General features: G+C 47.0%; 1 protein-coding gene across 2 annotated transcripts in view; it reads left to right on the top strand.

The window, feature by feature from the left end:
- Positions 1-16,421, top strand: part of PHEX (phosphate regulating endopeptidase homolog X-linked) — a 188,945-nt gene that overhangs the window by 108,114 nt on the left and 64,410 nt on the right. For both annotated transcript variants that reach the window (XM_033949946.1, XM_033949945.1), the window contains one exon: positions 5,791-5,892. In XM_033949946.1, the coding sequence (XP_033805837.1) occupies positions 5,791-5,892 (102 nt within the window). The remainder of the gene's footprint in view (positions 1-5,790; positions 5,893-16,421) is intronic.

Genomic DNA, 16,421 nt, shown 5'->3' with positions numbered 1-16,421 from the left:
AGCTCTGGAATGTTGCTACTCTTTGGGTTTCTGCCAGGGATTTGGGACCTGGGTTGGCCACTACAGGATACTGGATTTGCATACTGCCTTTTTGTGGCTTTTGGCATTCAAACCTAACTTTCAAAGTGGTGGGCACTGGAGGATTGAGTGACTTGCCCAGGGTCACAAGGAGCAACACTGGGCAGTGGCGTAGCAAGGGTGAGGGCCGCCTGGGGCAGGGAGGCCCCACCCCCATCTGCTCCTTCCCCGCCCCCTCCTGCTGCACGCATGTGCCCCTTCACCTCTTTAACATTTACGGCACGAGCAGCAACCTCACCCTGCTTCTCACGCCAGCATTGGTTCGTCCCCTGACGCTACTTCCTAGGCGTGGGTCCAGGAAGTGATGTCAGAGGAAGAGCTGATGCTGGTACGAGCAGCAGGTTGGGGGTTGTTGCTTGTGCCCCGAATGTTAAAGAGATAAACAGAAGGGGTGCGTAGGGGTGGAAAGGAGGACGAGTGCCGGTGCCCCTCCACCAAGGCGGCCCTTGGGATGGACTGTCTCCTCTCCCCCCTTTACTACTTCACTTGCACTGGAATTTGATTCACAACTTCTGGGTGCAAAGGCAGCAGCTCTACCAGTGAGCCACACCTTCCCCATGTTTGGTGAGTGTTTGATGACCCTCTTACTAAATATAAGAACATAACAATAGCCACAGGTCAGGCCAGCAGTGGCCAGAAATCCAAAGAGTAGCAACATTCCATTCAGAATCCTAAAGAATAGCAAGATTCCGGAATCCCGGAGAGCAACAAGATTCTAGAACTCCAAAAAGTAGCAACATTCCATGCTACCGATCCAGGGCAAGCAGTGGCTTCCCCTTGTCTGTCTCAACAGCAGACTGTGGACTTTTCCTCCAGGAACTTGTCCAAACCTTTTTTAAATCTAGCTACGCTGACAATGAGTTCCGGAGCTTAACTATTCTTTGAGTACTAGTGACCTGGATTGGCTACCGTAAGGACGGGCTACTGCACTTGATGGACCGTTGGTCTGATCCAGTAAGGCTATTCTTATGGTCTCATGTCATGTTTAGTGTGTGTAAAGGTACCACTTCCGTGTGTAAGATGGGCCTGATTCTATATATAGCGCCCCAAAAAATATCGGTGCCGACTAGAATGGCGCTGAGCATCAGCGAGTCAAATAATATCTAGGTGCACCCATTGAGGCCAAGGAAAACCAGGCCTAAATCCCCTTGCCTAACTTGTGCGCATATCGGGCCTGTTCTATAACACTGCACCTGACTTTTAGCGGTGCCCACAGTGGTGTAGTAAGGGTGAGCGGCGTCCGGGATGGTGGCTCCTCCTCCCTTGCCCTCTTCACTGCCCCCCCCCGCCACCTGTGCGCGCCCCCATCCACTTTGCCGTACCTTTTAAACTTCTCCGGCGTTGATTAGCATGCTGCCCACGTCGGCGTCGGCTCCCTTTGACGTCACTTTTTAGGCGCGGGTCCCAGAAGTGAGGTCAGAGAGGGCGCCAAAAAGGTATGGGGGGTGCGAGCGGCAAGGAGAGGAGCGGAGAGCAAGCAAGGAAGTGAGCAGGGGAGGAGTCGAGAGGAGAAGGGGTGCCGCCATGCCCGGGGCAGACCGCACTCCCCCCCACACACCCTTACTACGCCACTGAGTGCCCAAAATTTGCCTATGCCCCTCCCCTGGCCATGGCCCCTTTTCAAATTCACACACTAGAACTGGTGCATGCTTTTTTTTTTTTTTATAGAATCATGCTTTCCAAGTTGTTAAAATGCTGGCTGTATAAGGATGCCTTTGAGACGTAATTCATGCACGGGATTTACTCGCTTCTTCGTTTTGCAGAACTTACTGTTTCCTTTTTTTTAGGCCTCAAGAAATCAGAATACCTTTAGGGCTAAATTCACTAAGCTCGCCGATCATGTCCCGACCAGTTTGCGAGCCTTCTCCGACCCTGACCTGATTCACTAACCTTCTGCCCGATCTGATCCGCACCTGAACTGATCCGCACATGCAAATGAGGAGGAAATGGCATGCTTAAGTAGGAAGGCAGCGGTTCACTAAGCAGAAGAAGGAACACCGATTGGGCTGGCTGATCCAAAAAGAAGCGACTGCTGAGAACTAGTCACTTACTGTTCCTGTCGATTCTCCTGCTTTCTGCCACCCTGAAATCCCTGAAATCTCCCTGCTTTCTGCCGCCCTGAAATCCTTGAAAACTCCCTGCTCTCTGCCACCCTGAAATCCCTGAAATCTCCCTGCTCTCTGCCGCCCTGAAATCCCTGAAATCTCTCTGTTCTCTGCCGCCCTGAAATCCCAGAAATCTCCCTGCTCTCTGCCGCCCTGAAATCCATGAAATCTCCCTGCTCTCTACCGCCCTGAAATCTCTCTGTTCTCTGCCGCCCTGAAATCCCTGAAATCTCCCTGCTCTCTGCCACCCTGAAATCCCAGAAATCTCCCTGCTCTCTGCCGCCCTGAAATCCATGAAATCTCCCTGCTCTCTACCGCCCTGAAATCTCTCTGTTCTCTGCCGCCCTGAAATCCCTGAAATCTCCCTGCTCTCTGCCACCCTGAAATCCCTGAAATCTCCCTGCTCTCTGCCGCCCTGAAATCTCTCTGTTCTCTGCCGCCCTGAAATCCCTGAAATCTCCCTGCTCTCTGCCACCCTGAAATCCCTGAAATCTCCCTGCTCTCTGTTGCCCTGAAATCCCTGAAATCTCCCTGCTCTCTGCCGCCCTGAAATCTCTCTGTTCTTTGCCGCCCTGAAATCCCTGAAATCTCCCTGATCTCTGCCGCCCTGAAATCCCTGAAATCTCCCTGCCGCCCTGAAATCCCTGAAATCTCCCTGCTCTCTGCCGCCCTGAAATCCCTGAAATCTCCCTGCTCTCTGCCGCCCTGCTTCTCTGCGATCCCCTGGTTTTAACTCATGGGTTTAAAGCGTGCTCTGTTCCATAGGCTGGCTGCAAAGCGTGCTTTGTTCCATTCTGCCTGCGCAATTTCCTTTCGGAACCTGTCCGTACCTATGCCACCCCTCCCCCTTTATTTTGACCTCGCTTGTGTGGAGAGCAAGCGCACGCGCGGGTCACAGCTACAAACAAAGTGGATAGTCTGCACGTGCGTTTGGATCACTCTGCGGCGATCCGTGGGGTCGGTGTGGGGCGGGCGTCCACTCACATAATTTGCATGAGGACTGTTTAGTGAATCGGCCGCCCGGCAAGACTCGGCCACGGATCGCCCAACAACAGTGAGCTTAGCGAATCTAGCCTTAGACTTTGATGAGACTCCTTCATTCATACTTTTATTAGGCTCCCACCCTTCTATTGTTTTGACCTTTTATGTGCAAGTTTTTAACGCCTATGTTTTTGTGGTATTTTAATAACTTGGACCCCTATTGTTAATTGTAAATCGCTTTGAAATTAAGATATTGCGATGCATCAAAATTGTAAGAAAACTTGAAACTTAACTTTTAATTAGCGCCGATTGGTGTCAATTACGAGACATTAACTGCCAATTATTGGAGCGCGCAACGTAAGGCACCATATATGGACTTTGGGGGAGTGTATGCAACTGCACAAGCCCAGTTATAGAACTGCGCTGTATGACTTTATGATCTTAATAAGAAATAGCTACATGTTTCTCAGTGAAGGGTATTATTTCTGAGACTTCAGTATAAAGTTATCGTATGAGTAACAGGCCATTGGGCATTCTTCTGCTCCAATTACATGAATGCAGTGAACACAACAGAGAAAGTGTTGACATCATAGAAACATAGAAAAATGATGGCAGAAAAGGGCCATAGCCCATCTAGTCTGCCCACAATAAAGATCCCCTTCCCTAAATTTATTCTCCCAGATATCCTATATCTCATCAAGTCTGCCTATTCTGATGACTCTCCCCCCACTATTACCCTCTTAGAGATCCCACATGCGCATCCCATTTATTCTTAAAATCTGGCACGCTGCTGGCCTTGACCACCTGCACAGGAAGTCTATTCCAATGATCAACCACTCTTTCGGTGAAGAAATACTTCCTGAAGTCGCCATGAAATTTCCCGCCCCTGATTTTTAGCGGATGCCCCCTTGTGGCCGAGGGTCCTTTAAGAAAGAAAATATCATCTTCCTCCTCGATACGACCGGTGATATACTTAAACGTCTCAATCATGTCTCCCCTCTCCCTTCGTTCCTCGAGAGAGTACAGCCGCAATTTATTTAGCCTCTCCTCGTATGAGAGATGCTTGAGCCCTGAGACCATCCTGGTGGCCATACGCTGAACCGACTCGACTCTCAGTACATCTTTACGGTAGCGTGGCCTCCAGAATTGCACACAGTATTCCAGATGAGGTCTCACCATGGTTCTGTACAATGGCATTATGACCTCGGGCTTCCGGCTGACGTAACTTCTAAGGATACATCCCAACATTTGTCTAGCCTTGGATGAAGCCTTCTCCACTTGATTGGCAGCTTTCAGGTCTTCACTAATGATTACATCTGAGCCTCCTGTTCCCTAATTTGTATTGGAGGGGGGAAAGCTTTTTGTTGCAACTGGAATATATTCCATGAATTCAGTAAGGATGTACAGCCAAACCTTGGATAGCGAGTAACATGGTTTCCGAGTGTTTTGCAAGACGAGCAGAACATTTTCTTAAATTTTAACTCGATAAACGAGGGTGTCAAAGTCCCTCCTCGAGGGCCGCAATCCAGTCAGGTTTTCAGGATTTCCCCAACGGATATGCATGAGATCTATTAGCATACAATGAAAGCAGTGCATGCAAATAGATCTCATGCATGTTTATTGGGGAAATCCTGAAAACCCGACTGGATTGCGGCCCTCGAGGAGGGACTTTCACACCCCTGCAGTACGAGCACATATAAGTGTGTGGCGTCAAATACACACAATATATGCGCATCGCATTACTGATCGCGGCTGAATATAATACATGCGCCCGCAGTTCAGGCGCGCGCAACATAGGCACATCTCAGGCTGAGAGAGGCTGAACGTAATAAAAGCATCACGCCCAGTTCACCCGCAGTGTAGCGACTGTTTGAAACGGGTGAGATCTTGAAATACAAGTACGTACAGTACTCTATTTTCTATTAAAGTTTTGGGGATGTGGAACGAATCGTCCGAGTTTCCATTATTTCCTATGGGGAAATTTGCTTTGATATACGAGCGCTTTGGATTACAAGCATGCTTTTGGAATGAATTATGCCCGCAAACCAAGGTACCACTGTATTTGGATTTTAGTTCTATCGTAGGCCAGTACTGGGCAGACTTGCACGGCCTGTGTCTGTATATGGCTGTTTGGTTGAGGATGGGCTGGGGAGGGCTTCAATGGCTGGGATAATGCGGATGGGCTGGAGTGAGCTTTGACGGAGACTTCAGTAGCTGGGGCCCAAGCACAGTACCGGGTAGAGCTTTGGATTCTTGCCCAGAAATAGCTCAGAAGGAAAAAAAATTAAAATTTTAAAAAAAAATTGAATCAGGTTGGGCAGACTGGATGGACCATTCGGGTCTTTATCTGCCGTCATCTACTATGTCAGGGGTAGGCAATTCTGGTCCTTGAGAGCCGGAGCCAGGTCAGGTTTTCAGGATATCCACAATAAATATGCATGAGATAGATTTGCAGCTCAAGGAGGCAGTGCATGCAAATCCATCTCATACATATTCATGGTGGAGATCCTGAAAACCTGACCTGGCTCCGGCTCTCGAAGACCGGGATTGCCTAACCCTGTACTATGTTACTAAGTTCTGAGCTCATGCTCCCAATTGTCTTTCACTGTGACTTGTTTTCTTCCAGATGGAGGAGCTAACTGAAGGGATTCGATGGGCTTTCATTGACATGCTGGATCAAGAGAATGACTGGATGGATAAGGTGACCAAACGCAGAGCCAAAGAAAAGGTTAGAGAAATTTTAATTGGGACAGGAGAACCCCTGCTGGTAGTGTGTAGATATCTCAGAAGAGGTAAATGAAAGGAATGGGCAACAAAACAGAACATATGACATTGCCTTTGTTTATCAGATTTTTCTTATGGTAGGTCGCCAAATGGTCACCAGTCTTCAGATTTTTCGGCCTTTAGTTTATTATTTTTCAATGGTTCATAGACAACGGTGCGAAAGACAAAGGTGCGCCCGGACAATTGAGCGCAGCGCGGAGACACGCGCCGCTCAAAATTACAGTTTTTAGGGGCTCCGACGGGGGTTTTTGTTGGGGAACCCTCCCCACTTTACTTAATAGAGATTGCGCCAGCGTTGTGGGGGGTTTGGGGGGTTGTAACCCTCCACATTTTACTGTAAACTTAACTTTTTCCCTAAAAACAGGGAAAAAGTGAAGTTTTCAGTAAAATGTGGGGGGTTACAACCCCCCAAACCCCCCACAATGCCCCCACAACGTGGCGCGATGTCTATTAAGTAAAGTGGGGGGGTTCCCCCCACGCCCCCCCGTCGGAGCCCTAAAAACAGAAATTTTGAGCGGCGCGCGCCTACGCGCTGCGCTCAATTGTCTGGGCGCGCCTTTGTCCCGGCGCGCTTTTGACCTGACACCTTTTTCAATTACCAAATTCATTTGGAATATGTATGGGCTGTATTAGCTGCACCTAATGGTTCGAGCAGCAGGCAGGAAAGCCAGGTTTCAAATCCCATTGCCACTCATTGAGACCTTGCACAAAGCACTTAATCCACCATTGCATAGCGATTTACTGCTGATTTTCCTGTGCTAATCGTACTCCCAATGCAGTTAGGGTTACCTGACGTCCGGATGTCGTCGGACATGTCCTCCTTTTCGAGGATGTGTCCGGGAGTCCGGATGGCTTTTGAAAACCCGTCACTTTGTCCTGACAAGCAAGCATGTCGAGGTGGTGGGGCTGAGAGTGGAATGGGGCGTGACTCAAGGTGAACAGGGCGGGGTGGGCGGAACTAGGTGGGCCTGAGGGCGGGGCCATGGGCCCAGATTTTCGTTCCTGGAAATCTGGTAACCCTAAATGCAGTAATAATTTTTAGTTTGGGGAAAACTAGCAGTAAAACCACTGGGCCTTCCTAGTTTCTACTTTTCCCCACCTGTTTTTTCCATCTATGGTTCTCCTCTGTACTTTAAAGCATTGAATTGTAGTTCTGTCCCTTTTTACCTTGTGTTTAAATCTTTATTGATTTTCAAACTTTGATCGTGCAATACAATTGGTAAATCATAAATACTGCATAAAACGCACTAATAACTATACAATTATTACATTAAACAATCATTTACTCCCTTCCTCATCTTAATTAGTAATACAATAATACATATGATGTGATTTCAATATTAGAATTAAATAATTTAAGTCCTCCACGTACATTTCCCTTCCCCCACCCACCCTCCTTGGATGTGTAAAGAAATCTAATGAAAAGGGAAGAAACATGACCCTTACTGTAATGCAACAAAAGTAGTCAATTGTGTGTTGTATAGTCTGTAAGTCTGTTGGTCTAACCCCCCATTTTAAATGATATGTTTAAAATTTATGCTTATATTTTTATTAATGTTGTATCTCGCTTAGTAAATCTAAAAAAGTGATTCATCAAATTAAAATAAAACTTGAAACTTGCTAAGGGGTAACAGAATGGGCATAAAAATTATTTACTTACTAGTCTTTAAGCCCGTTCCATTAACGGGTGCTAGAATATATGTCTGTCTTTTTTTTTTTTCTTTCTGTCTCTCTTCCCCTCTATTTCCCTGTGTAGCGCTGTCTCTGCTTTCTTCCTCTCTTTGCACTCTCCAGCTGTAACATTACTGCCTCCCTTTTTCTCCTGCACACATGTCTGCTCTCTTTCTCATTCCCAGTCTCTTTGCTCTTTTTCTCTTCTTGCAGGGGTCTCTGCTCTACTTTCTCTATGTGTTCCTTATTCCTGAAAACCTCTATGCTGTATTTTTTTCTCTGTATGCTCCTGATCTTGTGTTTCCCTGTAGGTATTTATTCCTATTTTTTTTTTCCTTCTTCAGTCTCAGCTCTTCTTTCTCTGAACATTTCTTACCTCAGTCTCTCCAATTTTCTTTCCTTCTTCAGTCTCAGCCCTTCTTTCTCTGAACATTTCCTTCCTCAGTCTCTCCAATTTTCTTTCCTTCTTCAGTCTCAGCCCTTCTTTATCTGAACATTTCCTTCCTCAGTCTGTCCGATTGCAGCTCTCTTGCCCTCTAAGCCCCTGCTGCAAGTGGCTGTGCATGTCTTCTCTCCTGCTCCCCTTTCCCAACAAACCTGCGACTCCAGCAGCGTGTGCAGCCCTCTACACATGCTGCTTCGGGGCCTTTTACTGCCCTGATTTACTCCGGCATGTCCCTGATGACATCATCAGAGACGCGGCAGAGCAAATCAGGGCAGTAGAAGGCCCCGAAGCAGCGTGTGTAGAGTGCTGCACACGCTGCTTGAATCGGCGTTTGGAGTCGGGACCGCAAAGAAAGTAGCAGCTGGAGTCTTTTTTCGGCGCTTCCATTCCCGCCCCTTGAGGTGTCGCCGCTGCTCCTCTCAATCCCCGCCAGCGTCGGAAGCCTTCTCCGACGCTGGTGCAGCTCATGAGAGGAGCCGACAGGAGAGCAGGATGTCCAACGCTGGGGTCCAGTCCAGTCCTTCCACCCAGTGTAGGTAGGTGCTGGGGATTCGCGCATGCGCACTCCTGCAGCCACAGACCTACTGATCATGGAAGCACGCCGATAGGAGTTCGCATGCGTGGCTAGCGTTTTATTATATAGGATTCAATTTTCTATACTGTTCTCCCAGGGGAGCCTGAACTGCATGCATGCTGTAAAAAAGCATACTACATTTTAGCATGTTTTAAAAAAATGTCTCCCTCAGTATTCGCGGGGGATAGGGGCAGAGCCGGACCGTGAATTGAGAAAAAACGCGAATATCTTCTCGTCCGGCTCTGAGTTCCTGTAGTCCGTGAGTTCCTGTAGTCTCTCGAGACTATGACGGGAGCTCACGGCAGCCATTTCCTGTTGGCGATCTACACGGGGCAAGAGCGTAGGAAGATCGCTCTTGCCCCGAAAGCCTGCTAGACCACCAGGTAGTCTCTCGATCCACATAGCTATGTGGATCGGGATGGTACAGATAAGTTGGAAAAAGGGGGACTTTTCTTGAAGCAGCCTAACGGCGAGACATGTCGATGTGACAGGTCCCTTCCCGATGCGATAAAAGATAAAAGCAAAGGCAATAATTCAGATAAGTTTTTAATAAAAATACTAAGTTATTGACGTTTGCATAGAGCACTTTAAGAGTTTGATAAAAAAAAATATAAAATAGAAAAACATGAGAAAAATAAGAATATAATGTGGGGCTAATGAAGAAGCCATAGCCATAAAGAAATATTTGGCAGCCATGGAGAATGGCATGTCTGAAGCTCTGATAAAATGTAGTAAGAAAAACAAGAGAAGATAAATGACATTGAACTATGAAAGATTTTAAGATGGCTGCAGGATACAGGGGATGAACTGAGGGGGTTGGAAAGGACAGGGGCCCCACTAGGAAATTTTTGCAGGTGTGGTCAGGTTGGGGCTGATGTCGAGAAGTCAGATGGACATTCTTGTTAAAATGTCTCCCATCTTGTCCGAGCATGAATCAACCCCTGCTCACACGCTGACAGGAAGAGAGGCATTTTGCTGGTGTTGATGATATAATTTACATACCATCAGTGTACAGCAGGGGTGTCAAAGTCCCTCCTCGAGGGCCGCAATCCAGTTGGGTTTTCAGGATTTCCCCAATGAATAGGCATGAGCTCTATTTGCATGCACTGCTTTCATTGTATGCTAATAGATCTCATGCATATTCGTTGGAGAAATCCTGAAAACCCAACTGGATTGCGGCCCTCGAGGAGGGACTTTGACACCCCTGCTGTACAGCATTGAGAAGAAAACATCTTCTTAGTGCATGCCTGAGAATGCTGAAGCATCACTTATTGCAGAATCCCATTGTAAACTATCCTGTACTGCATGAATCCACCAGGTGGTGCTCATGGTGCTCCATTTTGAATTCCAGACTGAAGAACCAGGATGTTTGCAGCAATGAACAACAGAGCTTTCTATTTTATTTTTTTTTGTTGTTGTTTTACTTCATTACATTCTCTTTGCCTATCAGTCTTACAACCTCTGAGCTCTGTGTTTACCTTTCATTTCAGTTTTAGATAGTAACCACTGATTTTTATGTACCCTCTACTTTCCCATGAAGCATCCTTCTCCAGTATCTGCATCTCTTCAGAGGTTTCCTCCATTATCATATCTTGCATCTTTTTGACAAATGGCTGAACAGTTACTTAGATCACCTCCACTTCCCGGGCTGACAGCGTTGTGCCTAAGGAACTACCTTTGCTTTGTGTGGGGCACTCAATGCCGGCCAGTTCTTAGTCACCTGAATTAGGGTTACCAGATTTTACTCCTGTAAAATCCAGACCCATGGCTCCGCCTCCAGCCACACCCAGATCTACCCGGCCTTGCCCCGTTCCACCCAAGTCATGCCCTGTTACGCCCCAGCCCCGTCCCCTCCACCTGTTCTCGTGTTGAATCCGTGTATTCGCAGATACCCTCCCAACGCAGTCCCACGCTGGAAGCTTTTCAAAACCCGGACAAAGTATTGGGTTTTGAAAAGCCGTCCAGACGACATGTTCAGAAATTAGATAGATATTTAAGGTATTTACATATTTAAGGGTCCGGACGGCTTTTCAAAACCCGGCACTTTGGGTTTTGAAAAGCTTTCCTGCACATCGCGTCAGGCAAGATGGCATCCGTGAATGTGCGAATGTCCTGCCTGACGAGAGCAGGCAGTGGGGGCAGGGCTGGATGGAACTGTGCGGGCCTGGGGGCGGGTCTAGGAGGGATCCAGATTTTCCAAACTGAAAATTTGGTAACCCTATATATCTATAATAATAAAACGCTAAGCGCGCTGCGTGCTCCCTGATCCCTGATCTGTCGGGATGTGGCGGCACGAGTGCGCATGCGCGCCAGACAAGCCTCCCTGCTCTCCACCTCACAATACAGCCCTACCGGCCGAAGTTTCTTTAGACGCTGCCGCGGCGGCTTGAGGCGAAAGGCGGTGCAAAGGCAGTGCGAAGTGGCGGCTGCCGGGAGGAGGCCGCGGCGGCTTAAGGCGCCTTCAGGCCGCGGTGGGCCTTCCCGGTCTCCTGAGCCGTGTACTTTCAACCTGGATGCAACTCTTTGGTTCCCTCTTTCAGGTGTGGAGAATGCCTCAAATTGGCCTTTTTGTAAGTGCAGAGAATGCAAAGCTTCCTTTGCATTATTCGGTTCTTCTTTTCTCCTTATATTTAGCTCCAGTTACCCTGGCAACTTGATCATCCTTCTACACTTACCCTATTCCTCTCATAATGAGAGTGCTACACAGGTTCCAGCAAAGCTGAGGCACTATAATTCTCATAGTAGCATATAGTAAGACCTTTTTAAAGCTGCAGGGGGGGGACAGATATGCTGCTGCATAGGGGGCAGGGAGAAAGACAGATAGCAGGAGGGAGGGAGACAGAAATAAAGACAGACAGACATATATTCTAGCAGGGGGGAGGTAAAACAAAGGGAGAAGGGCTGCTGCTGGATAAGGAGAGCAGTGAAGGGGTGGTGGTGGACACAGGGGAGGTAAAAGGAAGGGAGAATGGACAGGGCGAGCAGGCAAGGGGTGGTGGTGGACAGCCAAGGAAAAAGAAAGAAAGAAAGACAGAAATACAGAAAGTGGCTAAGGAGAGAGAGAGAAAGAAATAAAGACAGACACACACACATATATTCTAGTACCCGTTAATGTAATGGTCTATAAGACTTATATATATATATATATACAGTGGTACCTCGGTTTACGAGTGCACCGGTTTACGAGTGTTTTGCAAGACGAGCAAAACATTCGCAAACTTGGTGCCTCGTAAACCGAGCTTGCCTCGCTGTACGAACGCCCCCCCCCGCGAATCGGCACCGTCCCCCCCCCCGCGATCTGGCACCCCCCCGCCATCATTGGGCACCCCCCCCCACCGCCATCGGGCACCCTCCTGCCACAACCTGAGATCCCCCAACCCACCCGAACCCTCTTCTTACTTCCAGTGTAGCCTCCGCATCGGCACCGGCACCAGCATATCCTGTGCGTTGGTGCCGGTGCCCGAAAATCTGCTTCCTGTGGGGCCTTGAGCATGTGTGCATGCTCAAGGTCTGAGAGTTCACGTTCAACGTGGGGGGGGGGGGGGAGCAGCGTTGCTGGCCTCGGGGGGGGGGAGGTGGGGGGGGGAATATATCAAAGCAAGTTTCCCTTACTTCCTATGGGGAAACTTGCTTTGATGTACAAGCATTTTGGATTACGAGCATGCTCCTGGAATGGATTATGCTCGTAATCCAAGGTACCACTGTATATATATATATATATATATACTGCCTATCAAAGTTATCTAAGTGGTTTACAATCAGGCACTCAAGCATTTTCCCTGTCTGTCCTATCTATCTAATGTACCTGGGGCAATGGGGGGATTAATGACTTGTCCAGGGTCACAAGGAACAGCATGGGGTTTGAACCCACAACCTCAGGGTGCTGAGGCTGTAGCGCAAACCACTACGCCACGCCACTCTGGAGATCTGGTAACCCTACCCAGAATCCTGCCATCCGAACCGAGTGGGTTATTATTTCCAAAACAATCAAGAGCCTTCGCATTCTCATAGCAAATTCGACGTCAGGAAGACAGAGCACTGGTACCTGTTTCAACGAAGAAGGGACATTTGTATTCTACAGATCAGGAGGTCGAGAACAAACAGAGAGCCAGAGATTGAATCATCTTTTAAGAAACATATTTCTTGTCAGGGTCCTGGTTTTGGAAGGACATTTTTATGCTGCTACATGGCGGAAGAGAGCTCGCAGCCGAAATGGAGCAGTGAAAGATCGGTCCGCTCCATAAAAAGTACAATTTATGATTGACTCTTTCTCCCTAACAAATGATCAAAAAATGCTTTTCCATCTTTTTTTCTTCCTGACTTGAATAACAAGTCCTAATTGTGTATACACTGCATCCATTTCCTTCCCGTAAAGTTTTAAAATATACGAATACACTCGTTAATCATCGCAAAACTCGATTGCTGTATTTCCCTACCGATAGGCTATCACACGAAAAGGAAAAAAGCGTCTTCAGATAATTCAGAATATTGCCGTCAAACTCATCCATAATGCCAAAAAAATATGACCACGTGACACCCCTTCTAGTTAAATCCCACTGGCTCCCAATTCACTATCAAATCGCTTTCAAAATTCTACTTTTATCATTTAAAACCCTCTCTACAAATGAACCGCAATTCATCGATAAACTGCTCAACCCCCATACGGTACTTCGCGCTCACTTCGGTCTATAAATCAAAAAGCTCCAAACCGTCCCCTCCTTGAAAATTATTGGGACACGACAACAAGACATAGGGCTCCTTTTACTAAGCTGCGATAGCGTTTTTAGAGCACGCAGAATTGCCCCGCGCGCGCTAAACCCACGCTACGCGGCTAGAACTAACACCAGCTCAGTGCCGTCCCCTCCTTGAAAATTATTGGGACACGACAACAAGACATAGGGCTCCTTTTACTAAGCTGCGATAGCGTTTTTAGAGCACGCAGAATTGCCCCGCGCGCGCTAAACCCACGCTACGCGGCTAGAACTAACACCAGCTCAGTGCCGTCCCCTCCTTGAAAATTATTGGGACATGACAACAAGACATAGAGCTCCTTTTACTAAGCTGCGATAGCGTTTTTAGAGCACGCAGAATTGCCGCGCGCGCTAAACCCACGCTACGCGGCTAGAACTAACACCAGCTCAGTGCCGTCCCCTCCTTGAAAATTATTGGGACACGACAACAAGACATAGGGCTCCTTTTACTAAGCTGTAATAGCGTTTTTAGAGCACGCAGAATTGCCGCGCGCGCTAAACCCACGCTACGTGGCTAGAACTAACACCAGCTCAGTGCCGTCCCCTCCTTGAAAATTATTGGGACACGACATCAAGACATAGGGCTCCTTTTACTAAGCTGCGATAGCGTATTTAGCATGGGCAGAATTGAGCTGGCGATAGCGTCTAGCGTGTGCGGCAATTCTGCGCGCGCTAAGCATGCGCTAAAAACGCGATCGCAGCTTAGTAAAAGGATCCCATATTCTCGGTGTTGGCGCCGCAGCTCTGGAATGCCATGCCACAACATCTCAGAGAGGAAATCGATCTGACCCATTTTAAAAGTAATCTAAAAAGCTTTCCTTTTTAAAGATACTTTTAACCCTTAACCTACATCCGGTTCTTATACAAAACTCCTTTTCCTAATTGCACCTTTTTTTTCTCCGCCCTATTGTTCTTTCCATCTATGTCTCTCCTCTGAACTTTAAAAACACTCAGCAAACACGACCACATTACCAATGCATACCTTGAATCCCACTGGCTACCAATAAAAGCAAGAACACAATTCAAACTCTACTGTCTCATTTTCAAAGTAATCCACGGCACGGCACCCAGTTACCTAAATAACCGTTTTCACCACTACCTCCCACCAAGAAGAAGAAGAACACAGAAGCTTTTCACCTACCCTCCACTCAACGGTACTCGTCGTAAGAAACTTTACGACAACCTCCTGGGGACACAGGCAGCTAAAATAGACTCTGACATCTCAAAATTACTGACCAAAACAACAGACATAAAAGAGTTCCGCAAAGGGACCCAGAGGGTGGTGGACACCTGGAATGCGCTTCCAGAGGGGGTGGTGGAGCAGAGTACGGTTTTGGGTTTCAAAAAGGGATTGGACGAATTCCTGAGGGGTAAGGGAATCCAGGGGTACAATTAGAGGGTTACTATACAAGACAAAATGCTCTTGAGTAATAGATCACTACAGGTCATTGACCTGGGGGGCCGCTGCGGGAGCGGACTGCTGGGCATGATGGACCTATGGTCTGACTCGGCAGAGGCCATGCTTATGTGCTTATGTGCTTATAAGAAATAAAAACATTACTGTTCAAAAAATATCTCCCATCACTCTAACCACCACCCAATGAGCTCCCAATCAACGACTTCGGAAATACCCACCTATATCATCTTTTTATCTGTGATCTAGAATGTACTGTAATTTCTTCTACACTACACCCGATTTAACCGATCGAGCTGACATGTATTACCTCTGTAAAATACATTATCTTCTGTTATATGTATTATCTTCTGTAATAAGTATTATCTTCTGTGAAATTGTAGTATCATAACTCATTACTGTTCCTGTAACTTACTCTTATCCTGAAATGTAACTCTACCGGAATGTCCCAGATATTTTCTATATTGTAATCCGCCTAGAACCGCAAGGCACAGGCGGAATAGAAATCCCTAATGTAATGTAATGTAATGTAAAATACTAAACTGTCGTTCTGTCCCCTCTTCCCTTCTGTATTAGTCGGTTTGATGGTAAAGGGGATGGAACTCCTCTCGTATGAGGAAAGACTAAAACAGTTAGGGCTCTTCAGCTTGGAAAAGAGACGGCTGAGGGGAGATAGGATTGAAGTCTACAAAGTCCTGAGTGGAATAGAACGGGTACAAGTGGATCGATTTTTCACGCCATCAAAAATTACAAAGACACTCGATGAAGTTACAGGGAAATACTTTTAAAACCAATAGGAGGAAATATTTTTTTTCACTCGGAGAAGAGTTAAGCTCTGGAACGCAATGCCAGAAGTTGTGGTAAGAGCTGATAGCGTAGCTGGTTTTAAGAAAGGTTTGGACAATTTCCAGGAGGAAAAGTCCATAGTCTGTTATTGAGAAAGAAACGGGGGAAGCCGCTACTTGCCCTGGATCGGTAGCATGGAATGTTGCTGTTCTTTGGAGTTCTAGAATCTTGCTATTCTTTGAGATTCTGCCTGGAATCTTGATACTCTTTGGGGTTCCGGAATGTTGCTATTCTTTGAGATTCTGTATGGAATGTTGCTACTCCTCGGGTTTTCGTCAGGTACTAGGGACCTGGATTGGCCACTGTGAGAACGGACTTCTGGGCTTCATAAACCATTGGTCTGACCCAGTAAGGTTGTTCTTATGCTCTTATGTGTGTCAAGTATAAGACAATCAAGCCATTGTAACATCACTGATGAGGTTGGCTCTGATGCACTATGGAATGAGGCATTATGACATCACAATCTCAGCTCTAGGGTGTTGCTTTCATTGGGGTTCTGGAATCTTGCTATTCTTTTGATTCTGTATGGAATGTTGCTACTCCTTGGGTTTTCGTCAGTTACTAGGGACCTGGATTGGCCACCGTGAGAACAGCCTTCTGGGCTAGATGGACCATTGGTCTGACCCAGTAAGGCTATTCTTATGTTATTACCCCATTATTTTAAATTTTAAACTGTAAAAATATATGTTTATATTTATTAATTATTGATTTTTGTATCTCGCTTAGTAAAACTAAATAAGCAACTCATCAAAGTCTAATAAAAACTTGAAAC

Source organism: Geotrypetes seraphini, chromosome 6, assembly GCF_902459505.1.
Source record: "Geotrypetes seraphini chromosome 6, aGeoSer1.1, whole genome shotgun sequence".
NCBI lineage: Eukaryota > Metazoa > Chordata > Amphibia > Gymnophiona > Dermophiidae > Geotrypetes > Geotrypetes seraphini.
The sequence above is the reverse complement of the archived record's forward strand: the minus strand, read 5'-3'. Positions and strand labels throughout refer to the sequence as shown.